The sequence below is a fragment of the Coenobita brevimanus genome, chromosome 45, assembly GCF_032717465.1.
Source record: "Coenobita brevimanus isolate Jiangsu-jjx chromosome 45, ASM3271746v2, whole genome shotgun sequence".
NCBI lineage: Eukaryota > Metazoa > Arthropoda > Malacostraca > Decapoda > Coenobitidae > Coenobita > Coenobita brevimanus.
The window spans coordinates 31,343,744-31,369,996 of record NC_136998.1 but is presented as its reverse complement, the minus strand read 5'-3'; the positions used below and the strand labels follow the sequence as shown (position 1 = coordinate 31,369,996).

The window sequence follows — 26,253 nt, the reverse complement described above, 5'->3', positions numbered from 1 at the left end:
CTTCCTCAGGGCATCACAAGAACATTACATTCAGCCAGGGAAGAATTTCAACCAGCAAAACGGGCCAGAGAAAGTTATACCCAACACCCCCACTCCCAAAAGTCTCCCCTTAATCAAATATAATCGTCTGGAGATAATAAAATGATATATAATTGACGTAGCACAGGAACTAAGGATGCAAATACTGAAACTAACACCATAACGCTAAAAATATATTACACAGAGATAAAGAAGGAGGTGGAGATAAAATGGGGTGGATATGAGGGAGGGTGGTGTGTTGTGGGGAGGGAGAGAGAGAGAGAGAGAGAGAGAGAGAATGTGCTTAGAAGGTCTTTTTATCTGTCGTCTCTCACAGGATGCGGCGTTGTGCGATAAAGACAGATAGAGAGATAGAGATAGATAGATAGATAGACAGAGAGATAGACAGAGAGATAGACAGAAAGACAGACAGACAGATAAGTAGACACAGACAAAAAAGATCTCGCAAAGGACCTTGTTCTCCTGTTTTTTTTTTTTTTTCCGCACATACAATTGAACAGCAAGTTAAGCAAAATTAATCGCTATGTAAGAGGCGCTAAGGAGACTTGCAAGACCACAGAATTACGGCAATTCACCAGGTACCAGCATAACACCTAACACCATAACATTAACACTATAACACAATTACATTCAAGTAACACCACAGCGACACCATATTCATAGTACACGGCACCACATCATCAAGTAACACGATAATGGTAACTAATTTCTTCAATATTACACCTCAGGTTTAAACAGACGATGCCTTACAGACACTCTTGGTTATCTAATCCTAACATAATTTACCACCCACTGCTCCACGCACGTGTGACTTCCACTGTGCAGTACGGTGAATTAGATATACGCCATGATTAGAATTTCGGTAGAAAGTTCTTGTTGTTGCTGAGTTATCCCGATTTGTCTGGCCAAGCAGATCCATAAATTGCAAGCAAGCAAACTGCCCCTGAAGGGTCGTCCCTTGCAGTGAACCGATGTTCCCTTGCAGTGAACGTCACCTCACCACAGCAAAGGCGCGGGGATGAGTGTGGAAGTTAAATTCCCTAATGGACGCCGCATTTACGTTTCTCCACCCAGTTTACATGGGCACCATAGTAGGCTCCACATCACCCCGTTATTTGATTTTATGGTTACCACCCAGCGTTTAAATGGTTTCCTAGGTTGCAGGAAACCATTAGCCTTGCCACTCAGTGTAGAGCCAAGCCAAAGCTCATCAACTCACACTGATTTATTTTTTTTATTGTCCATGAACAGAACTAAACTGCCAGAAATCAAAAGCAGCTAAATTAGATATCACTCTTCGATAATAATAATAATAATAATAATAATAACAATAATAATAGTAACAGCTTCATATCTGGCATCCATAAAACAGGTGCGTTCTTGAAGCAAAATTAATGTTTTCTTCTTATTATTATTCTCTTACAAAACAGAATCTCTTACACCTATTTTTCTACCTTTACAGACTACCTATCATGACAGTACGAGTAATATAATTTGTGTTGCCAGTTATTATAGATCTGACAGCAAGAAATATTTAAACTACGACACACAAATCTTTACGTACATTATTTGTCATATACAATTTGAAATTTAGTGACTCTGGTAAGTCAAGAATATATGGAGTATAATGGATAACATTAATCATAATGTGGAGAGGATGGAAGATGAGAGATGGGTGCGGAGGATGAGAGGTGCGAACGTTGCGGGTAGAGTTGCAAGAGGGGGACCCAAAAGCCTTGGGATGAGGTTATACTCGTAGCATATAGTGTGGACTTAAGGATAAAGCACTGAAAAGCTAATCATTATCCCTACCTAAATCACAGAGATGTTAAGAAATCAAGCCTGCGAGACTATGACCCAGTACTACGACGATTCCCACCTTAGTCCTTCTTCTTGACTGCTCTTCTAATGCCGAACGAAGTAGAGAATCGTATGGACGGCCAATATGACTGCGGGGGGACCTGGAGTCAAGCCTTTTACTGTCACAAATAAAATAAGACTGCCTGTAGGTTGCAAAAACAGATATGGTAAGACTCATCACTCCATCGTGACAGCTCATTTTATTTTGGATGGAAAGAAGAGACGAGCGGCTGCGATTGCGAGGCGACTTGGAATGATGCCTGCTACTGCCCCGAATAAAATCACTTGAAGGAAATAAGGAAGCAAGTAAAACATAAAAAGAATTCTAAAAACTACTCCTTCCTGACGACTCTTCTAGTTAAAAACGTAGGACAGAAGAGATGAATGCTTGATATGACTGCCCTAATACCTGGAGTGACGCCTCCCACTGCCGTAAATAAAATAAAATCGCTTGAAGATAAATAAGGGGAAAAATTTTAATAAGAATAAATAAAACTTAGAATTCCTTCCTGACGACTCTCCTAATCCCAGACGAAGGACAGAATCGACGGACGGCTGAGTTGGCGGGGGGGCCGTGAGAGATGACTTCTATTGCCACGCCTTCATCGCACTCCTCAGCCTCGCTACGGATCTCCATCTTCTGCAGGAGGAGAGAAAGAAAGTAGTTTCAGGCAGGCAGATTTAAAAGTGCTTCCTTCTCTACCATATGGCCCCATTGACATCATCATCATCATCATCATCATCATCATCATCATCACCCTCATCATCATTATAGTCAACCACCATCACCATCTTCATCTTCATCTTCATCATTATGACCCTTTTTGATACCTAGAATGAGGTGACGTTTGTATCAATTCATAAATCAAGTACCCACTGAATATAAACTCGGACACGTCATAAAAACACCCCACTAAAACCTTCATGACAATTCTAACTGTGCTGTCCCTAGGATGTCACAATGAAGATGGTAGGTATTTACATGTATATCCAAATGCCAGGTGACGTGTGAAGGCTACAACGAATTACAGATTAAAAACGCTCTCTACAGGGGACTAGGCCTCCGTAGAGTGTCCTAGATGCACTGTAACAGGCACCCTTTCCTATATTCAGAATCAGTCACACAGAAAAATACGGCTCAGCACCTGCATAATGAGTCGTAGTAGTGCAGTCTGTTGGTCCAGCACAGTTGAGATGTCCTTCAGCCTCTGTCCCTGCCCCTCCACCGCCTCCCACAGGTACTCCTCAGTGCTCTGGCCTTCAGGACCCTCAAAGTCTACGGAATAAATGTGTATACAGTATATGTATAAGTGTATAATATCTATATCTATCTATCTATCTATCTATCTATCTATATACATACATACATACAATGTTAGAGGCATTTCTGTTGTACCCACCCAGGATAAACTTAGGGATTAGGCATACGACAGAGGAACATGCAAGGAAACAGCACAGGCACTGACCCACGTATCCCCTCTCACTCATGGGCGAGGCGAAGTTGAAGAGTGTGACGAGTGTGTTGAAGAGGCGGGAACTGCCACAGCGGCGGGAGTTGGGGTACAGCACCACCTCGCTCTTGTTCACGCGGCGGATCAGCATGTCTGGAAGTTTGTTCTCCAGATCTGTGTGCAGTTCAACCTGGAGAACAGAGAACAATAAGAAAGATGATGGTGATTGTAGTGGAGAAGAAAGAATAGTTGGAAAGAACAATGATGATGATGATGATGATAATGACGATGGTGGTGGTGGTGGTAGTGGTGGAAAACAGACATTAGTTAGAAAGAACAGTGATTATAAAGATCGTGGTGGTGGTAATTATGAGAATGGTAATGGAGGCAAACTCTACCATCATCATCATCATCACCACCATCTTCACTCCGTGGATAAGAAAATTGGTAGTGATGATGGTGGTGGGTGAGGTAAAATTAGTCATCGTCATTTTCATCATTATCATCATTACCATCATCACCACTTTCGTCATTATCATCATCAGTCATCATGGTCATCATCGTCATAATTATAATAATTATTATCAATATTATGATTATTATAATAATCATTACCTTCCGCATAATTATTATTATTACCATTATTATTACTATTATTATTATTATTATTATTACCAGTACTAGTAGTAGCAGTAGTATCGTCATTATTATTCTGCTACTATTACTGCTACTATTACTACTACTACTACTACTACTATACTACTATTTATTATTATTATTATTATTATTATTATTATGATTATACTTACTACTACTACTAAAAGTTGTGAGAAATTAGCTGTGTCTACTTTTCACGACTCTCTCTCTCTCTCTCTCTCTCTCTCTCACCTGCATGGCTATCCTCTTGAGCTGTGCATTCTTCTTAACGCTCTCAATGTCCCCCACCGCCAGACCAATGAGCAGGTTCATGAGAAGGATTGGCATTAGGATCATAAATACGATGAGGAGGGCTGTGGGAGAGAGGGATAGAGTTAGATTAGAGAGAGAGAGAGAGAGAGAGAGAGAGAGTGAATGTGTATGGCTCCTGTGTGTGTGTGTGTGTGTGTGTGTGTGTGTGTGTGTGTGTGTGTGTGTGTGTGTGTGTGTGTGTGTGTGTGTGTGTGTGTGTGTGTGTGTGTGTACTTAATGCCTCCAAAACTCAATTCCTTCATCTTATAACCCAGTCTTCCCCACGCTTATCTCCTTACCTTCAATAACACACAAATCAATCACTCATCTCTTGGTTAGTGCCCTTGTTTTTTTTTTGTTTTTTTTATTGTGATCTGTTTTAGAATGATTACACTATTTAATTGCAAAAACCAACATTTCAATATACTAGTGCAATATACCAACTGCTAACGTGTAACAGGCAAGAGATCGTGTATGTGAAGAAGTAAACACAAAATTACTATAATATTACTGTGAAATTAATGTGATAAGCAGAAAAACTGACGAACACACACAGACGCAAACACGGACATCGATGGACACACACACACACACACACACACACACACACACACACACACACACACACACACACACACACACACACACACACACACACCAAATGTAGTGCGAGGGAAGAGGAGCAGATCGCCCTTGTTGCTCTGTCCGTAGAAGGGGTAGACGTAGAGGGCCAGGAAGTCAATCTCGCCCAGCATCATAGAGAACGTGTGTAGCATCGACATGGCCACGCTGCTGAAGGAGAGATTACCGCCCTGGGGAGATAAAAGTGGGGTGAAAGGGATGGAGATCGTATTAGAGAGAGACAAAAAGAACACGAGAGAGAAAGGAGGTGTGAGGGAGAGGGGGAAAAAGAAGATGAAAGGGATGTGAGGGCGAGGTTGAGAAAATAAGAGGTGTGTACAGAATAGGTCACCGAGAGAGCTGGGAAGGTTCTCTCTCTCGTTTAACATTATTTTGCAGGCTGCTGGGAGCTTTCGGTTAATTATATACAAAGTAAAGTTGGTTCTCCTGTGGCTATATAAATTCAAGCTATAAAAATCCTATGTAATCCGCCCTATACAGTCCTGGCTACTGTAAATCCCAACTATATACATTCCAACTATACAACCCTTCCTTATGTAAATCCCAACCACACACCCTCTCTTCACACAAACCCCAACCACACAATCCATTCTTTTATAAATCCTGCCTACATAAACAGCAACCTACGTGGGCCATAAGGATGTGGAAAGCCAGACCAAATGCCACTATGAGGACGGAGAAGACGAGGAGCACTTTGAGTAGGGTGTTGAGGATCTCCAGGAACATCACTATATAAATCCCAATGCTGTCGAATCTGCGGGGAGAGAGAAGTCAGTGGGGCGTGCATAAAGGTACAAAAACACAAGCATCACAGTCTTTACGGCGCTTACTGTACTCTTTTTACACTAACCTGGCCTAAAACTGCCATCTCTCCATCATGAATGCTGAGTTGTAGGAATGTACTAGCACTAGAATATGATGCCTGTCTCGAAGAAATGTTATGGAAAGGATGTAAAGCTGTGATATTGTCTTTTTCTGCCATTGAGCTACGTGAAATAAGCAAGGAAAGGATGAAAATCAGCGTCAAGTTAAAGTAAATAGGGTATAGGTGGTTCGGTCTTAATACTTACATTTTTCTATGCTAACTTAAGTCTGAGAGTAAAATAGCAAAGCATGGTTCTCTCCCCACCCTCCAGCACTTTTAGCAATTAGATATACTGTACAGGAAAATAGTTCTGTTAGGTATCACGGATGTAGGATATAAATTTATGTCGCAAGAGAGTGGAACGGAGAGGGAACTAAAGATAATAATGGCTGAGCACTAGAAACAGAAGAGAATCCTACTTCTAACATGTCAAACCAACACCCTGAAGGACACAAATGAAATGGCAGACTTAGAAGAGGCTGGGGTGGGGTAAAAATTTCGACCCTTCACGATGATGATTTTGATGATGATGATGGCAATCCATACCTCTATAATCATCCATCCCTACCTCTGAAAGAAAAGCAGGAGAGTGAACCATGCTGTGAATACGGCGAGTGCTGCAGAGTTGAACTGGTGAGCACCCCATCCAGTGTCCAGGAACACAGGCATCACCATACACACGCTGGTCAGGTACATGGTCCACTCCACCAGGTTGATCGCTTCCATCAAGTACTGGAGAGACATTAAGTACGGGGAGACATTAGTGGGTATAGTTCTAACACTAATCTTTTCAAGCTCTTACTCACTCCTCTAGGAATACACACCACCAGGTTGACTGCTTCCCTTAGGTACTAGTAGGAGGATGTATAAGCATGTATAAGTTGCAGAAGGTATGGCTGAAGATGTTGATTCGTACACCTAATCACTCTTGCTCCTATGACTCACACGATAACAACACAGGCATCACCATACACACACTGGTCAGGTACACGGTCCACTCCACCAGGTTGATCTTTAGGTACTGAGGACGGTAGGAATAGGTTGTGGTAGGCATGGGAAAAGCAGTTTTTGCTCTTGCTTTTATATTATTTCTAAGGTTTGTTTTATCTTGTAACTTGTTTTGGAAAGGGTAATATAATTTACCAGTATAAGTACCTGAGCTTTGTTTATATATGACCCATATTTCTTTGGCAAAATGCTCAGATCCGAGAAAAGAACGACCTGACAAAAATCATCGCACTTTTTAGCAAGGGGGAGAAGGGAGGAGACATGCCATCATCATATACAGTAAATACATATACAGATAAACAAATAGATAGACAGATAGATAGATAGATAGGAAGACAGACAGACATATAGATAGATAGATAGATCTTTGAATAGATAGATAGATAGATAGATATAGATATGCATATATTCACTGCTTCTGCATAATGAATTTACTTATGATGGGACTACTAAAAGGAAACTACGCGAGTGATTCAGGAATCTTATCACAAACAGCAGTTCACATATAATGCACATAACGTTAGTAGGCAAAATGGTTGATCCTATACAAGAATACTGTTTCTCTTAAATGGACAAAATCATCAGCCGTCAGCCTAAATGATATTCCCAGGTGTACTAATACCGGAGAATGGCATCCAGTGTACTCCAGATAATGTAGATTTTAACGATTTTAACATTTAGGATTTCTCTTCCTACTTCCAGATGATAATTTTCATACGACTTAAGAAAACTTCTCTTGTAAAGAACGGGTTGATGACGGCTATATCTAACCCCTGCAGTTCAACAAGACTACTCCAAGTTTAATCAAATCGTCTCGGGAGTGTAAAAATATAATTAAGCAAGGTCACCGGACTGAGAAATAGTCAAGCGTAGCAAATTCAGAGAAAGGATCATTTAATGGTTGCTGACCTTGACGCGGTGATGATAGAGCTGGAACATCTCCTTGACCACGTTGAAGATGGCGAAGACAAGGATAGTCACGGCACTGCAGTACATCAATCCCGTCCTCTCACGCACCTGAGGAGAAACGCCAGGTGTCAGTGGCATGATGACAATGCTTAATATAAGTGAGCCTTACCATGTTCAGGATTCTTTTGGCTGAGATACAAACAATTAAGCTTATACTTCGCCATTACGCTTGACCATGTTGAGGCTTCCCTTCGGTGAGGTGGAAAAAAAAAAAAAAAGACCGTGCAAGCAGCCTTTACCAAACAAATACACACAACGCCTCACCTCATAAACAATGTCCTCGCGTTCTGTCGTCTCCAGCGTGACAGGTTCCACGTCTTCACCACGGAGAGGACTCTGCCGGGGACGGTGCATCGAGTTGAGCAGGGGATATGGGGACGTCGAATTCAGATCATCAGTCGAATTTAGCACAGAAGGGAGCGAAAGATTCGGAAAAGTCGATTCAGTTGAATTTGAGGACGAGGAATTCTTGTTAAGCAGAAGAGCAAAAGGATGACTTTGGATTCTTGCGCTAGCGACCTCAGCTGAATTGAGTGGAGCTCCAGTTGAATTTAGGATGGCACAACCAGTCGAGTGAAGGGTGGGAAGGCCTGTCGCTCCTGTCGTCCCCCTCTCCACCTTCACCGCCGTTCCTAGGTACCCGACGGCGAAGAATGTGATTAGGAAGAGGAAGACGAGGTAGACGAGGAGCTTGAAGATGTGAATGTAGCGACCGTAGGCTTGCCACTTCATCTCCAGAAACTTCTGGGTGAGGGGATGCATGAGGAGATCCACACGTCCACATTCCACCATGGCCTGGGGGATGGATTGGTTGTTAGGTAGATAGACAGCAAAGACAGACAGATAGATAGACAGATAAACAAACAGATTAGGTAGGTAGGTATGTAATGATATACGAAGGAGTGGACAGACAGACAGACTGACAGATAGATAGATAGATAGATAGATAGACAGATAGACAGACAGATAAAAAAGACTGACAGATAGATGGATAGGGTTGCCACTTCATGCCCAGGAACTTCTAGGTTAGAGGATGTAAAGGGAGTTCACTCGTCCACACTCTCCTGGTGGGACAGATAGACCGACTGATGAATGGACAGACGGATGGATGAATGAAGAGGTACACAGACATGTAGGTAGATGGAGAGGCTGGTAAGTAGTTAGACAGTGACTGATACGTAGCTAGGTAAGTCGGATGGCTGATTTACTAACAGGTACTTGATGAGTAAGTAGGTAGACAGATAAGTAGGTCATCATCAAGGTAGGCAGACTGATAGGTAGACAGATAGGCAGGTAATTTGGATAATGAGAAAATGCAGAAATATTGCTTACTTCTCTCTCTCTCTCTCTCTCTCTCTCTCTCTCTCTCTCTCTCTCTCTCTCTCTCTCTCTCTCTCTGGGACTCACATTACAAGCGTAGAGTGGCAGAGGCTTGAAGTTCGGATTCTTCTTCTTGGTCCTCTCACTCTCCAGCTGTTGTTCATTTAGCTGAAGCGGGTAGAAGTTGTATTTAACCTGTGGGAAGAACACCTTTTGTAAATAATAGCCATTGTTAATAACAGTCTTTGTAAATAAGTCTTTGCATATAATAGCCATTGTTAATAATAGTCTTTGTAAATAAGTCTTAAATAATAGCTTTTGTCAATAATAGCCTTTGTACATAATAGTCTTTGTAATAATACCCTTTGGAAATAATAGCCGTTGTAAATACTAGTCTTTGTAAATAACAGTCTAGCCTTTGTAAATTAGAGTCTTATATTTTAACTTACCCTAATACTGTTATTCACTTGTGGGGAGTAAAATTTTTCGTAAATAATAGACAATAATTCTTTTATGTCAACTTGGCTCAAAATTGCCACCTTTCCATTTCCATTGCTGAGTTGTACCAAGAAATTAAAACATCAAAATATGATGCTATAATTTATCCACCTTCACTTGACTCAAAAATGGCATATCTTCATCTTGTAACAGTGGAAGATGGTGCTTATCTTTTTCTGTCAGTGAGCTACAAGTAATTTACCTACAAAAAAAGGCAAAAATATGGACCAGGTTAAGATGAAAGAACAACAGCTTAGAGTTGCATATTACAGTTTTTATATATGCCTTCCGATAACAGCTTTTAAATATGCTTTCTGAAAACAGTTATCACAATAGTTTTAAAAACAGTTAGTTAAGAAAATTAGGAACTCTTGAATAACTGGTGAATATTAATGTTTCTTTATAATTATACTGGAATAAGTAAGTCAATCTTGCATAGGGTCTAATAAATATTGGTCTTGATTTAGATATGAATGACCTTACACTGATGAATCTCTCTCTCTCTCTCTCTCTCTCTCTCTCTCTCTCTCTCTCTCTCTCTCTCTCTCTCTCTCTCTCTCTCTCTCTCTCTCTCTCTCTCTCTAAACTCATATACTCACATAGAAATCCTTCGACGTCTCCTTCACATCGGCTCTCACAATGGCCTGATCCAACACTGCTTCGAACGCCTTGGGAAGGGTTCGAATCAGCGCCATACACACACACCCGTGGACGTTACTGGAAGTTGATATCACCTCGTCGGGCCTGTGGGGGTGAAGGAGTGGGGTGGGGGTGAAGGAGTGGGATGAGAGGGGTGGAGAAGTGAGGTGAAAGGGATGGAGGAATGAGATGAGAGGGGCGGATTGAGATGAGAGGGCTGGAGTGAGATGAGAGTGGTGAGAAAGGTAAGAGGGCTGGAGGTATGAGATGAGAGGGGTGGAGGAGTGAGATGAAGAGAGTGGAGTGAGGTGAGAGGGGTGAATGAGATGACAGGGGCGGGGTGGGGCGAACGGGGTGGAGTGAGGTGAGAGAGGTGGCGTGAGGAAATATTGGGGTGAAAACTTTGACACGAATTCTAAAGTTTCATATAGACATTCACCCACTCGCTTTCTCTGGGCTGTGGGGATGAGGGAGTGGTGTGAGAGCGGTGCATGAGTGGGGTGAGAGGGGAGAGAGGGATGGGAAGGCCAGTGAGTATTGGAGTGAAAGCTTTGGGTGGGGTGCGAACGGGTGTCATAAATATTCACACTCACTGACGCGATTAGATCTTCCTTGGAGATGTGAGGTAAAGGGAGAGGAATCAGAGGGATGGCACAGTGGGGTGAGAGAGATGGGGAGTGGGATGAAATGGATGTGGGGGTGGAGTGAAGGGGATGAGGTAGCGGGGTGAGAGGGATACAGGGGGTAAGGTGAAAATGAATACAAGTGAGAACAAAGATAATTAAAAAGCAACAGATCTCTTGCTCCTTCCAAGGTCTTTTCTCACAAGGATCACTATAACTTTGACATCTCGTAAGCAGTAACTTTAACCCACTTAGACCAATGATGAATATAATCGTCTGGTGTTATCAGTAATTAAAAATAAAATACATCGGATTAAAGTGGTGAAGATAGAACAGAGAGCATGAATTCCTCCAGTACTGTCTAAAGTCTTCTGTGATATAAGTTGTTTCCCCGTACTCTTGTTCCCCTTTTATCCTCTTCCCCTCCTATCTTCCTCCCCTCACTTCCCCCTCTTAAGCATTCTAAATTTATAGTGTGTGCTTCTTTTTTTCCTTCTTATCTCTTCTCTCCTCCCTCCCTCCTCCTTTCTATCTCTCCTCCTTTCTTCCTTCCCTCCCTTCATACTAACCTCCTAGGATCCCTAAAGTGTAATGTGCAGTCTATGAATTTGTGGTATGTGCTGTCCTCCTCCGTCTCTCTCTCTCTCTCTCTCTCTCTCTCTCTCTCTCTCTCTCTCTCTCTCTCTCTCTCTCTCTCTCTCTCTCTCTCTATATATATATATATATATATATATATATATATATATATATATATATATGTCTATCTATCCCTATGTATATCCATCTATATATATATATATATATATATATATATATATATATATATATATATATATATATATGTCTATCTATCCATATGTATATCCATCTATCAATCTATCTATCTCTATCTATATTATATGTAAATATATTTATATTTACTTATTAATTTACTTACCTACATCTATATATCTATCCATATATCTATCAACAGTATCTATCTACCTACCTACCTACCTACCTATCAATCTATCTGTCTACATACCTATCTTTACCTATCATCATACTAACCCTCTAGGATGCGTAACCAATGCCAGCGTCGCCTCAAACAGCTTGAACTGCAATGCACAGTCAATAGGTCGGTAGTGTGCAGAGTTCTCCAGGAGCTGACAGTTGAGGGACATGAGCTGCGTCACCACCTCGGGTTTGTTGGCTCTCACGGCCGAGTGCAGAGGTGTGTTCTGGAGATGAATAGACAGATATCAGGCAGGCAAATTGACTGAGAGGGAGGCAGGTGCGGAGGGAGAAAGGTAGTGAGTTATGGTACACGAACATTTTTCTCTGGCTGATTATTTTGCGCTCTCAAGCAGCTCCATACTCCACTTTCTCACGCGCTCGCTTACCGTATCCATCCACTTTTTTAGCCTTGTCGTGTGTATCTCTCTTTCTCTCTAGATAGACAGATAGACAGACAGATATAGAACGATAGAGATACAGATGTAGATAGATAGACAGAGACAGAAACAGGTTATTTGATGGATCTGAATGAAGCTTCCCAGGTGAGTCTGGCTGGTTACTGGGAAGGTTTTCCACTAGGCACAACTTTGCAACGATGACTTTTATGGGGGGCTCACCAAATTTGAAATTCTCAAAAATAGTGAAGTGGAGTAGATACGGCTTTGATATTACATGTTGTACAATGAACCCTCTTCCGTCATGTGATATCTGGGAAGAATGACCCTCCAGTGATTCTGGGGGGTCAGCCATCTCCCAAAAATAAAAACCTCCAGAAATAACGAAAAATGAGCACATGTATTCCAACGAAACATCTCAAGCCAGTTCGTCTGGATCCTTGATAATGTCTTCCACTATATAGTTTTCCATCATTACTCGTATTTTTAAGGAGTCAGTCCCCCCCCCCTCTTCGAATTAAAAATCCTCAGAAGTAGTGAAATGACGATAGATACGGATCTGATATATCAGTACAAGTCGTACAATGGACTCCCATACGAAATGCTATATTTGAGGAGTGTGATCCCCCCCAGTGATTCTTGGGGAGTCAACTCCCTCCCAAAAATAAAACTCAGACATAGGAGAAAGATCTGAATATAACTTCCCAGATGCGTTCGTCTGGTTACTTCGAAGGTCTTCCATTAATACAATTTTCCAACCATGATATTTAGGAGGGATTATCCACCCCTCACCAAATTTAACATTCTCAGAAAGAGTGAAAGGACGGCAGATATGGCTTTGATATCTTAGTGTATGTTGTATAATGAACTCTCAGTCGTAATGCGATATTTGGGGAGTCTGATCCCCCACTGATTCCCATTAGTAAAAATTATTATAAATAGGGGATTATGAGCACAGGGATTTCAACGGAATCGGCATACATAGAGCAGGATTGGGTATGAAGTTTTCATGTTTTCTCTAAATGCACAGGAAGAAACTGCACATCTACTTGGTTTATAAGCTCAGTACAATAAAATAAAACACTGCATATAAAAACGCTAATAAACTCTTTCCTCACCCCGTCCTTATCTGTCTGGTCAAGGGTGTGTGCGTGTACGGCCAAGATAGCGGACACGGTGGTGGTGTGTCCCCCAGCAGCCGCTAGATGGAGTGGTGTGCGGCCCTGGTGATCCCGGTGCAGCAGGGCGCCCTTGCTGATTAGCAGCTGCACTACCCGGGTGTGGCCTGAGGGTGGGTGAGTAGAGTAACATCAGCAACAGCAACAGTGCCATTATAAATCATCATCTTCATCTGAGCTATCAGCATTATCAGCAGCAATACCACCGCCGTCATCATCATCATCTGCGATATCAGCAACATCAACAGTACTAGCAGCAGCAGCATCGTCATCATCACCTTCACCAAGATTAGTATCATCACCATCACTACCTTTGACCTTTCCCCGTGAGTTTGACCTTTGACTGGTTGTTTTCAAAATCGACTCACTAAATTCCTGCCGTACCCTCAACCTATCCCTCAAGTTTGATCAGAACTGAACAAAACCTGTTGATATTGATTTTGCTAGATCAGATTTTGATCTAGTGACCTTCACCTTTGATCCACCGTTCTATAAAAAAAATAAATAAATTAAAAAAAAATAAAAAAAAAAAGCATCCTTCACTGGCTGTCCCCTATCGCTTTCAACAAGTTTGGTTAAAATCGGATGAAAACTGTGGGTTGTTTTGTTCACACACACGAGAGCGCGCGCGGGGAGAGAGAGACACACACGCACCAATCAAAAAATAATAGCTGCTATTGTTTCACGACCACCGGTGTAATAAAGCTAAATAAATATATAGTACGTAGGCAAAGCACGTGCACTGCACCTTCTTCACTAACAACGTGAAGCACCGTTGTTCCCTTATCATAACATACTGCAAGATAGTACAACCGCTAAATGAATAAATACCAGAAGCATAGCAAGACAGGTAGATAGCCACATAAACAGAAAGACAGATATAGATAAGCACATAATAAGGCAGTGCGTGCATACCTTCCTCACTAGCAATATGCAGCGCCGTCTTGCCCTCGTCATTACACTCGTTAAGGATAAAACAACCGCTAGACGACTCCACCAAATGACGCACCGTGTTGTACCGACCGTATCTGTGGAAGGAACGTATGATTCATGGTATAAGTCTTAGTTTTGATCTCTCTCTCTCTCTCTCTCTCTCTCTCTCTCTCTCTCTCTCTCTCTCTCTCTCTCTCTCTCTCTCTCTCTCTCTCTCTCTCACGCACACACACACACCATCCAACTGTTATCTATCACAACATGTATTTATTTATCCCATCTCTCTGTCACTGTATGTCTATCTATCTATCTATCTGTCTATCTTTATCCATCTATCTATCTATCCATCTTACTTAGCGGCGAAGTGCAGCGGGCTCTCATTGCGGTAGTCCTTCGTCTTGACACAGGCCCCCAGCTTGAGGAGGGAGGCAAGAGAGGCGACTTGACCCAGGCGAGAAGCGTAGTGCAGGGGGGACCACCCTAGACTGTCTTGCTCATCCACCATCACGCCAAGACGGGACTGACACTGGCGGGAGGGAAAAAAGATGAATATTATGTGAAAAGGTAATAAAAAAGAGGAGGATAGGTAAAAAAAGGAGAAGTAACAAAAAAGGATTATATACTGTAAAGATTACTGTAAAGAGAAAAGCGACTTAGAGAGAGAGAGAGACAGAGACAGACAGACAGACAGAGAAGCGACCTGTCCCAAGTATAATGGAGGGGGGGGGGGACTATCCTACACTGTCCTGTTAGTCCACCATCACACCCAGACGAGACTGACTCTAGCGGGAAAGGGAAAAAAATAGGTCTACGAATGAGGAAAGATATATGTAAGGATATCGATGTGTGGGAGAGTGGTGGAGAGACTGACTAAGAGAGTGTGCTCGTATTAGAGTGAGATGGTTGGCAGGAAGGGATGGAGAACAAGAACACCATGGATGGATGAGGTGTGAGGGTACCGTATATGAGGAAGGCTGGTGTGTCATGGGAGAAGTAGTTGTGAGTAAGAAGAGAAATTGCTGGAGATCCTTTTGTAGAAGCAACGTATCACAGAATATGACATTCGGTAATACACACAGATCTCTCTCTCTCTCTCTCTCTCTCTCTCTCTCTCTCTCTCTCTCTCTCTCTCTCTCTCTCTCTCTCTCTCTCTCTCACCCCCATATCCTTGGCATGGTTTAGAGTTAGGAGATGCGTCAGTGACCCTCCGTTCATGATCACCACATGCAGGAGGTTCTTGTCCGAGGTGTCGCGAATGGCAGGATCCGCGCCTGGGGAGAGAGAGGAAAGAAAAGCTAGGATTTGTTTAATAGTATCGACTGCCCGAGGTCATTAATCTCTTCAATCCAGAGACGTAATATGGGGGATTTATTCTCGCTATCTCCAGACGATTTTATTCACCCTAGGAGCAGAAATCAGTTTGTCAAGGGGTTAATCGAGACTAACTTTGCCGCTATAAAAAAAAATAATGGTCTCTTCAAAGTTAATAATACCATCTGGAGTTAGCTGAAGTAAATTGGGAAATAAGTAATAAGAGTTAAGGCCAATTGACTAAAAGGTGACTCAGGCAGACAATTAATTTTTGATGTGTTATGTCTTCCCCATGACCACGACACGCATTAGTCTACTGTTACATCCAGGTCCCCAATTTTACTGCTGAATGGACAGAGGTAAATGTGAAACGAACCTTGTGATAGCAGGGCGTCCACACTCCGCCATCCACCCCGAGCCGCTGCTAAGAGGAGGGGACTTCGGTGTTCACGGTCCACGATATCCACTGGGGCGCCCTGGGAACGTGAGGAAAATGTACAGTCTATCTTTCTAAGGCCTGGCTCTCTATTCTGGAAGGAGTGGCCACCCACAAATCGCCTCCATATCACCCTGTTCTCCGTCATCACACTGACCTCCCTTTCAACTCACATCCCTCTCTCACATTCCTCTCCCTCCCATCCCTCCACCTCTCCCTCGATCCCTACTCCCACCTTCCCAATCCACCACACTCTCATACACTATTCTAGTCAGTCTCTCATTCTCCAGTCTCTCATACTTTTCCCCGTGCCTCATTGCTGCAGGGGAACATCGCAGCGGTGGTTGCTTGCCTGAGGTTGATGGGTCTGCTCGGCCAGACTAGGGTTGATCAACAACAAAAGCATGGCCAAAGCATCTCAGGATACTTCTCCCACCACTCTCCAGCATATCCACATCGACCCATTGTTCCTCTCTCTCTCTCTCTCTCTCTCTCTCTCTCTCTCTCTCTCTCTCTCTCTCTCTCTCTCTCTCTCTTACCTCCTTAATGAGATAGACAACGAGCTGTGGGTGGTCAAACATGGCGGCGCAGTGGAGTGGCGTCATTCCCTGGGCGTCCTGCGTCAGTAGTGCCTTCATTTTCTGTGGGAGGAGCAAGATGGCCGCCATGAGTGCAGTGAGGGGGAGGGAGGGAGTGGGGGGAGAGAGGGAGAAAAGGGAGTGCGAAGGAAAGTAGAAGGGAAAGGGGAGTGGGAGTGGGAAGAGAGAGGTAAGAGGAAGGGAGGGAGGAAAGGAGAAGAAGAGGTTAGGATAAGGGGATGGAAGGACTTGGAGGGTTAATGCAAGATGGAGATAGAGTGAGAGGGAGTGGGGAGAGAGGTGGCTTGCTGTTCAAATGGACGTGAGTTCGAGACCAGTTGGGCAAGGAAGAGTATAAGAATGTGAATTTCGTTAAAACAGACTTTACTGATATACCATAAGACCCACCGACATGTAAAAACACCCCCACTAATGCCAATGCACTACTCCTGTATGAGACGGCCCGAGCAAGTATTCAGTATGGACGGTGGGTGTTTGCGCCGCAGTGGTGACATTGGAAATGTATTCTTTTACCTTACTTGAATGCAAACTTTCACAACTTCGAGTTTAAGAGTCTTCTCCCCAGAAACATTCGTTGGTCGGGTACGTACTTCGTACTATATAAGAATGTGTTATTGCACAATACTTGACTATCTCTCTACCTATATCTCTGTTTATCTGTTTACTTTTTGTATAGGTCAATCTCTTTACCATCCGTCTACCCATCTACCTATCTTTCTGTCTGTCTGTCTGTCTGTCCATCCACTCTCTCTCTCTCTCTCTCTCTCTCTCTCTCTCTCTCTCTCTCTCTCTCTCTCTCTCTCTCTCTCTCTCTCTCTCTCACCTCATGGGGCTGCAGTGAGAACATAAGCTGCACAATATCCAGTGACCCCTGCGAGCACGCCAGGTGGACCGGTGTGGATCGGTCGTCTTGCTGCGTGGAGATGACTGCACCACTCCTCAGGCACAGCTCCACCGCCTGTAGGGTCATGTAGGGTCACAGGTCAACAGGTTGGCTTAGATTAAGCTAGGCTAAATACAGAGTAGGAGGGGTTAAACTTAGAAATGGGAAAATTTGGATTACGTTACATTAGTTTAGCTAGTTTAGGTTAGGGGTACGATCTAAGTTTTACAGTATCACGTTATTATATCCATGATATTTGATCATGGATATTTGCATGATCAAAACCATACATGCTATACGAAATACTTATATTAATCTTTCGGCAGCAACTGCCGTCCTTTTCCAAGAACAACAGAAAATCCTCCCGTGTGCCAAAGTTTCTGTTCCCTCTTCAGTCCCACCCCTCACTAAAAGAAACTCGTAGCCAGGGTTTTAAACAGAACAAATACCAGTTGTTTTAATTCCTCCTCACTTCGATATTTTCCCTCCCTCTCCTAACTCTCTTTCCACTCTCTCCCCTGCCTTTCTCCTCTCTCCATCTACTTAATCATTCCCTCTCACCTTGATCTCCCCGCCATGCACGGCCAGATGCAGCGGCACATTGCCCTCCAGGTCAGGCACGGTGATCATCCTCTCCCTCAGACACCCTCGACTCTCCCCGTACCTCAGCAGTGCCTCCAGCGCCCCCACTGCGGCACTGCGGGCGGCAAGGTGGATGGGGTGGTAGCCGTTGTAGCAGGGCTGGTTGGGGCACTTGGTGAAGCGGGGAGAGTCCAACTGAAACGGAGAGAAAGTGGTGTGGAAGAGTTATTTTTTTTCCCAATCTCTTTACCTTTCTCCCTCCTCACCCAACTATCGTGCCAAAGATTCTCTCCTTTTCATCCATCCTCTCCCTCTCTCTCTCTCTCTCTCTCTCTCTCTCTCTCTCTCTCTCTCTCTCTCTCTCTCTCTCTCTCTCTCCGTTCCCCACTACCACCACCTTCAACGTACCAGAGCAGTAACACACTCAGCGTAGTCTTTCTTGGCAGCCAGGTGTAGTGGTGTCCTGCCCTTGCGATCCCACTGATACAGGTCCACTCCGGGGTACTCCGCCAGATGCACCACTGTCACTAACTGGTAAAGTAACAAATTCTTAAAGTCAAGATCTTTTGATTCCAGAGGGTCTGTATTTCCTTCATCTAGTAAAAAGGGAATGTGTTTATAGTTACTTATTTATATTAATTTTAATATATACTTCCCCTGTCAAAATATGTTAAGTAGGTGTCTCAGTGGTAAACTAAACTGTCATTTGTTCCCAACTGACAAATAAAATATATCCGTAAATATATGTTTGTCACCTATAAAACATCACTACTACCTGTAAAGCAGAAGAAGTATATTAGCCCCCTCTGTACAAAATATCTTATACTCTCTTCTTCCTACATCGACAAATTTTTATTCATCTTGTGGGAGCTGTCGCAGTGAAGGGCTTAGAAACAGTCATCATTACCTCCTTCAGCGCTAAGCTGTCATACTTTTTCCTCACCTCTGGACAGTCATAGTGATCTTAGAGGACATCCGGTGTAGTGCATTTATTTTGACCTAACAATAATTCCTATCTCCGTTCAACTCAGACAATGACCAAATGCGATCAGAATGAAGCGCTGATTTGACAAGCAACCAAGGAGACTCATTCTTTCCTCATAACTAAGGCTGACTGAACTGAGTGCAAACACGCCTTTGTATATAATTCGTGGACGTGGCCAAGTTCCTTCAGGTGAAAATATACTGACTATAGTGAAGACCATAACCGCTTCAACCCAAGGACTTTATTTACATTTTGCCATTGTTGCCACAGGATTACTTTGTTCGTGTTAGGTAGAACTGGATATTATCTTCTAAACTGAATAAAACTATCTGGTAGCAACAAGAATGAAAAACCATGTGATATGTAATGGCAATGAAGGTACATGTGTTACAGGTGTTACAGGCTCGTACTGACCTTGTTATTGTTTACCGCCACGTGTAAGGGGGCGTCTCCCTCGTCGTCCACCAGCCCGGGGTCCGCGCCACTGGGTAAGCAAACAAGACAACATTAGCAAACACCACTAAGTAAACAGACAGAAGACATTATGTACTTAACTCCTTGAACACGAGGACGTCATATTGATTTTATTCTGGTTACTGAACGGACGATGTGATGTGGTTAGGGAAAATTCTTGAAGTCAAAGGGAATTTGTGAAGACTACTGAAAGTTTCGTCTGGGCTGAGTATGATCCTGTGGAGGTAGCAACAATGAATTATAAAATGTACATAATTTTATTTGTTGTCGTAGCTGCTGTAATCCCAGGTTCATCTGAATATTAACATGGCGACTGCAGCTTGTCTTCTCCTACAATGCACCATCTTCCTAGCAGACGACAGAAAAGCAGAGGGACGTTTCCATAACCGGACAGCGAATCCGCCCGGCTAAACAGGTGTCACCACAGGAAGGCATCCCTCACTAGCACACGTCAGTGGAAGGAATTGGTTAAACAAAAACAACACATTATGTACAGTAAAAACATTATGAAAACAAGACAGAAAACATTTACGGCACGGAAAATAAAGAAAACAACAAAGACACAACTACCTACAGCAAAGGGGTGAAGAAGAGTCATAGCAGCGCCCTTTTTTTTTGGAGGGGGGGAGTTACTTTCCAGGCTACCTTATATCCTATTCCCTCCTCCAAAAGTTATTAAATCCTGTCTTGGCGATTTTTAGCTTCTGAGCCTACCATCCCTCATCGCAGCCTGGCATATACAGGGTACTAAACATATCTTTTACTCTTTAAAACATCTGTGATATAATAGAAATACGAGTATGTTATGTACAGATTTTATGCTAGAAACTGCAGACCGTAACAAATTTAATCCCAAAATATTAAACCGCCTGAAAAATTAGACTGGTTAGGTTTTTAAGTGAGTGTGTGTGTGTGTGTGTGTGTGTGTGTGTGTGTGTGTGTGTGTGTGTGTGTGTGTGTGTGTGTGTGTGTGTGTGTGTGTGTGTGTGTGTGTGTGTGTGTGTGTTTTTCCCTCTACCCCCTCTCCACCCCACTCACTTATCCATGAGCGTATCCATGGCCTGTAGCGCCTCCCTCTCCGCCGCCTCGTGGAGTGGGGTCCGTCCAGTCTCATTCGTCTCATTTACATCTGGAGTGGGTGAGTTAGTGAGAGGGAGTCAGTGAGTTAATGGGAGAGAGTTAGTGAGTGGGAGAAAGTAAGTAGGTGAATGGGTGAGTGGGAGGAGGTGAGTGGAAGGGAATAAGTGGGAGGGAGTGAGTGAAAAGGTTAGCACAGTAAACGAGTGAGAGTAAGAGCAAGACATTCGTATTAGAAGGGTTGGTAATTGAGTGAAAAAGAGTGAGTGGGATTAAGAGAAATTGAGAAAGCATTGGAAAGAGAGAATACTCGTTAAGAAAAATTATAATGATGATGATGATGATGATGATGATTAATATGCATATGATGTTGTGATGATGATGAGGAAGATGAAGATGATGATGATGATGAAGCTTACTGTTTTGATAGTGACAGTGACAAAAGAAAATAATTACGATAGTGAAATAACCAGAGAAATATAAACAAGAATTACTCAACAAAGAAAGCAAAATAAAAGAAAAATAAGCAGAAAAAAGAGCAAATAGAGAAAGTAAACAATCATCACCACGGCCTTCCCTTTCCCCTCCGTGGGTAAACAAGAAAAAGATTACATTCACTCTCTCTCTCTCTCTCTCTCTCTCTCTCTCTCTCTATCTATCTATCTATCTATCTATCTATCTATCTATCTATCTATCTGTCTATCTATCAATCTATCTATCCATATCTATCTAGCTATCTCCATCTGTCTATCTACCCAGCTAACTATCTCTATCTGTCTATTTATCTATCTATCTATCAATCTATATATCTATTTGTCTGTCTGTCTGTCTATCTTTTTACTGCTACGCTCTTCATCTCAATTAACTTTCTTTTTTCTTTCTCTCCTTCCTTCCTTCACTTCGTCTTTCTTTTCTTCCATTGTGTGTGTGTGTGTGTGTGTGTGTGTGTGTGTGTGTGTGTGTGTGTGTGTGTGTGTGTGTGTGTGTGTGTGTGTGTGTGTGTGTGTGTGTGTGTGTACAAAGTCAAGGGTGTATGTATGTGTACACTAATGCCTGTCCAAACAAGGCAATAACGACAGGATAATTGCGTCACGGGGGAAAAGTGCTGACTCATCATGACTCAGCACAATCCTTCCACCGCAGCAGCATGACAGGATATATACTCTCTCTCTCTCTCTCTCTCTCTCTCTCTCTCTCTGGAAAATGGACAGGTATACAGGTCTTCTCGGCACCCTCCTTAAGATTACCTGAAGAAACCTATATATATATACCTAGATACACACAGTCAAAATTTCCTACATATATTAGACTCAGAGAAATGGCAGGATCAGGGTTATTATATATTTTTTTTTTCTTTTTTTTCGCCAACGTTTCGAAAACCATAAGTTCCCACATTACTATCTTCCAATTATATCCGTATTCTAGGTGATATCATAGCCTTCGTTGCTCCTTTACCTAACCGATTTATTTGGCATATAAATCTTAACATTCTCCTCCATGCTATTTGCCTTGTTTTAATTTAGACATGATTTGTAATGCTAACAGACAAGGGGATATTGAGGGGTAATGAGCAGCATAAATCGCTTTGAAAGAGGTGTTACGAAGCCTCCAATATTACTTACACTACAGACATATATCTTACGTTAACCCCATCAATGACTCAAGTTTAATTTATAAATTTATTTATTCATTTATCTATGTTTATCTATTTATCTATCTGTCTATCTATCTATCTATTTATTGTTATTGTCAGATGGTTTTGATTAAGACCGCCTCTAAAATTATGAAATATAAAAACCAAATGTATTTTCTCCACTTCGAAAATATCAATTACAATGGGAATAAAATCGGCTGTAAGTACAATAATAATAATAATAATAATAATAATAATAGTAGTAATAATAATAATAATAATAATAGTAATAATAATAATAATAATAGCAATAGCGGTAGTAGTAGTAATATTAGCAGTAGTAGTACCAACACCACCAACACCACCAACAACAATAATAATAATAATAATAATAATAATAATAATAATGCAAAATACGTCATCGAACAAAAGGGGTTACTGAGATTTAAAAAAAAAAAGCCATCCAAAATTAACATCACTTTGTCTTCGAGTCGTATTCTTTTTAGGTTAAGACATTTTCATGCGCCTTCTCCATTGTGATATATATTTTTTAAACTATTATATTTTTAACTATACTTCAATATTCCTTTGAGTGGTGCTTATATAATTTAGCGTTTATACTGACTGCATGTAACAGGACGATTATCGTGATGATGATGATGACGGTGGTGGTGGTGGTGGTGGTGGTGGTGGTGGTGTGTAATGATGATGATGGTGACCGTCTTGTGCCGAAATATACAGATAAGTAAGGAAGAGGTACAAAAGAGCCTCCTCATTTCTCTACTCCAAACCCCTGTTGCATAATCTTCATCTACATCCATAATAAAAATGACTTACGTAACACCATACAAGGAACAATGGCGTTATCGTGATCTCTATCGTCTATGGGAGTAAAATGAATCAATAATCAATTTACACTTTCAGAACGAGGTCGTCTTTTTATATTACGTCCCTACTGTTACCCAACAATATTATTAAAATTCGAAGCAAACATGAATTACATTTTCTACTTTAACTTGGCCTAAAATTGCCATCCCTCCATCTTCAGTGCTGGGTTGTAACTATGGACGAACACTAGAGTATGATGCACGTCACGAAGGATTGAAAGGATGGTGAGTTATTTATTTTTTTCTGTCACTGTGCTACGTGAAATAAGCTGCAAAAGGGCGAAAATCTGGGCCAAGTTAGAGTAAAAGGAGTATATTGAAGGAGTCAGGGAAGGCTATGTCCAACCTCCGTATTCCAAAAAGCCAATTCTATGCTGAATGTAATTGTGTGGTGATGACGAAAAAAAAATAGTTAAAAGACGCCAAGGGTTTTGGGAAGGTAAAATTCATTGATCACACACACACACACACACACACACACACACACACACACACACACACACAGTCACCAATCAACTAAGGACCAAAGACAGGCTGACTGGTAGTTGGTTCTTGAAGGTCAGCGGTTAATCAATTAGAGTTACGCTGTAGTAATTTCGGGAACACGCTTATCTATCCCGTATCGTGTATTACATTATCTCCTATCATTTATTGCAGGTGGGGTCGAAATTAGGTCCATGGCGATAATAAGGAAGGATGTACTGTAGAGATAGAATACTGGAAATTATGATATTATGTTGAAAATACAAAGATACTGAAATTGCTGAGATATTACTGAAACAATGAGATAATACTTAAAATACTGAGGTAATACTTAAAATACTGAGAAGATACTGAATAACACTTGAATAGTAATGAAAATAATTAGAGAGAGAGAGAGAGAGAGAGAGAGAGAGAAGGGAAGAGGTCATGGAAAAATTCTAAAATACTACACCGTAAAATAATGACATAAATAAAGTAAAAAAACAATAACTCTACACCAGCTTATCTCCTGACCTGCGCCTCTGTTGATAAGCAATGTAAGGACGGCGGGCTGGTTGTGGGCGGCGGCGTGGTGCACGGGCGTCCATCCTCGCCTGTCCTTCACGCTCACACGCCCAGGGTCGCCATCAACCAGACGACCAACCTCCTCTACGTTACCCTGTGCTGCCATCTTGGAAAACAAAGTAAACAAGAGGGGTAAACAGGCTTGAATTAAATACTGATTATCAAAGTAATTTTTCTAATAATTTGACATCAACTGCACTTTTAATTGATATATATTTATTACTTGAAACACACTATTAAGCACAAACTTTGAAAAATTATGTCTCACTTACTCATTACGAAAATAGGAACAGCCTTAAACCAATTGACCCTAATCACCTATGCATCCTAAATACATATATATTACTTATAGAAATATATATAACTAGGCACAGAGCATTTTAGGTGAGGATAATGACACTTTGAATGAATGAATGTGAGCAAATATGAGTAAGATGAGATTCACTTTGAGTAGCCTGAACGGGTTAAAATGTAGTGTAGTACAGTGTGGTGTGGTGTGGTGTGGTGTGGTGTGGTGTGGTGTGGTGTGGTGTGGTGTGGTGTGGTGTGGTGTGGTGTTGTGTGGTGTGGTGTGGTGTGGTGTGGTGCTGTTTAATGTACCCACCTTAAGTATCCTGAATGGGCTCTCCACCATAAGACAGACATCATCCAAAGGGGTATCTCCATCCTCACCAACACCATCACCATCTTTGCGAACCTGTGGAGGAGATGGAGAGTGAGGAAGAGGGCGGGGAGAGAGAGAGAGAGAGAGAGAGAGAGAGAGAGAGAGAGAGGAAAAGTCAACAAGAAAGACAAGAATACAAACATATAAACAAGTATTAATATATTCACAGTAGACATCGCCTCCTACAATCTACTCATACCACGAAAATGATAAAAAAAAAAAAAAATCCATCACAGAAGCTACATAAGAGACGCAAAACATCCAGGTAAAAGATGCGCCATTATCTCACCTGTCCCGAGTTGTTATCAGGAGGGGCGGGGGACACGGCTATGGCCCACCTGTGAGCCATATTTTGCCCTCCATTTTTCTTTCCCTTCTTTTGAACTAACTTTTTCTGCAGGTTCATCTTACGCCATTCACTCCAGACGATTTTCCTAACTGCAGGGGGTCAGATAAATTATAGCTTTCGTCAACCCCCTCACTGCTATGGTGGTAAAATAAATCCTACAATGGGCTACGGAGAGAATGAGGAAGTTAAAGGCTGACTGTAAAAAGGATTGAATGTCCCGTTGATGGTCCCTGGTGACTGAAAAGGTTTGAATATCTTGTTGGTGGTGACTGAGAAGGTAGAATGTTGTGATGCTTATGTTTGGTTGCTCTGAAATGCATTATAGTGTCGTTGTCTTTCCCTGCTTACGCAAAAAAGGGTTGAATCTCGTGTTAATGATGCTTGGTTGCTCTAAAGAGGCTTTAATGCTGAGTTGATGATGTCTGATTGCTTTAAAAAGAGTTGAATTTTAAGTTTATGATTCTTAGTTGCTGTATAAAGGATTTAATGTCGAGCTGATAATGTCTGATTACCTTAAAACGGGTTGAATCCTCTGTTAATGATGCTTTGTTACTCTAAAAAAGGATTGAATATTGAGTTGACGTTGATTACTATAGAAAAGGGTGACTGCCGTGTTAATGGGGGTTGGATATATGAAAATGGAGTTGATATTTTGTTGATGATGATGTCTGAATGCGTGGAGTTTAAACTGCGCGGGAAAGGTGAGACGAACTGCGAAGAAACATGAAGAGTTAAGCGGAAGGCTCGCAAAGAAAATTAGTTCGCTATGTGAAATGGACGAGTTGAACTACTGAGAAGGAAGTGTGTGTTCAGTAGGCTGGATGAGTGGGATGGGAGAGTGGGATAAGTGAGTGGGATGGATGTGTGGGATGGGTGAATGGGATTGCTGAGAGGGAAATATGTTGAGTGAGATGGATTAGTGGTGTGTTAATGAGAGAGAAATGGGATGAGTGGGATTACTG

General features: G+C 42.0%; 1 protein-coding gene across 1 annotated transcript in view; it reads right to left on the bottom strand.

The window, feature by feature from the left end:
* Nucleotides 1-25,348, bottom strand: part of TrpA1 (Transient receptor potential cation channel A1) — a 26,394-nt gene extending 1,046 nt beyond the window's left edge. Inside the window, exons 1-26 of the mRNA XM_080271362.1 lie at nt 25,232-25,348; nt 24,883-24,975; nt 24,228-24,384; nt 20,673-20,763; nt 19,571-19,644; nt 18,584-18,702; nt 18,155-18,370; nt 17,534-17,668; nt 16,651-16,752; nt 16,052-16,151; nt 15,523-15,635; nt 14,718-14,890; nt 14,347-14,459; nt 13,372-13,538; nt 11,913-12,082; nt 10,200-10,344; nt 9,190-9,297; nt 8,349-8,577; nt 7,723-7,886; nt 6,374-6,537; nt 5,568-5,694; nt 4,957-5,110; nt 4,239-4,360; nt 3,366-3,540; nt 3,045-3,175; nt 2,414-2,539 (exon numbers count right to left, since the gene is read on the bottom strand). Coding sequence (XP_080127488.1) covers nt 2,414-2,539; nt 3,045-3,175; nt 3,366-3,540; nt 4,239-4,360; nt 4,957-5,110; nt 5,568-5,694; nt 6,374-6,537; nt 7,723-7,886; nt 8,349-8,577; nt 9,190-9,297; nt 10,200-10,344; nt 11,913-12,082; nt 13,372-13,538; nt 14,347-14,459; nt 14,718-14,890; nt 15,523-15,635; nt 16,052-16,151; nt 16,651-16,752; nt 17,534-17,668; nt 18,155-18,370; nt 18,584-18,702; nt 19,571-19,644; nt 20,673-20,763; nt 24,228-24,384; nt 24,883-24,975; nt 25,232-25,348 — 3,585 coding nt within the window. The remainder of the gene's footprint in view (nt 1-2,413; nt 2,540-3,044; nt 3,176-3,365; nt 3,541-4,238; nt 4,361-4,956; nt 5,111-5,567; nt 5,695-6,373; nt 6,538-7,722; nt 7,887-8,348; nt 8,578-9,189; nt 9,298-10,199; nt 10,345-11,912; nt 12,083-13,371; nt 13,539-14,346; nt 14,460-14,717; nt 14,891-15,522; nt 15,636-16,051; nt 16,152-16,650; nt 16,753-17,533; nt 17,669-18,154; nt 18,371-18,583; nt 18,703-19,570; nt 19,645-20,672; nt 20,764-24,227; nt 24,385-24,882; nt 24,976-25,231) is intronic.
* Between the last annotated feature and the right edge of the window lie 905 nt (nt 25,349-26,253).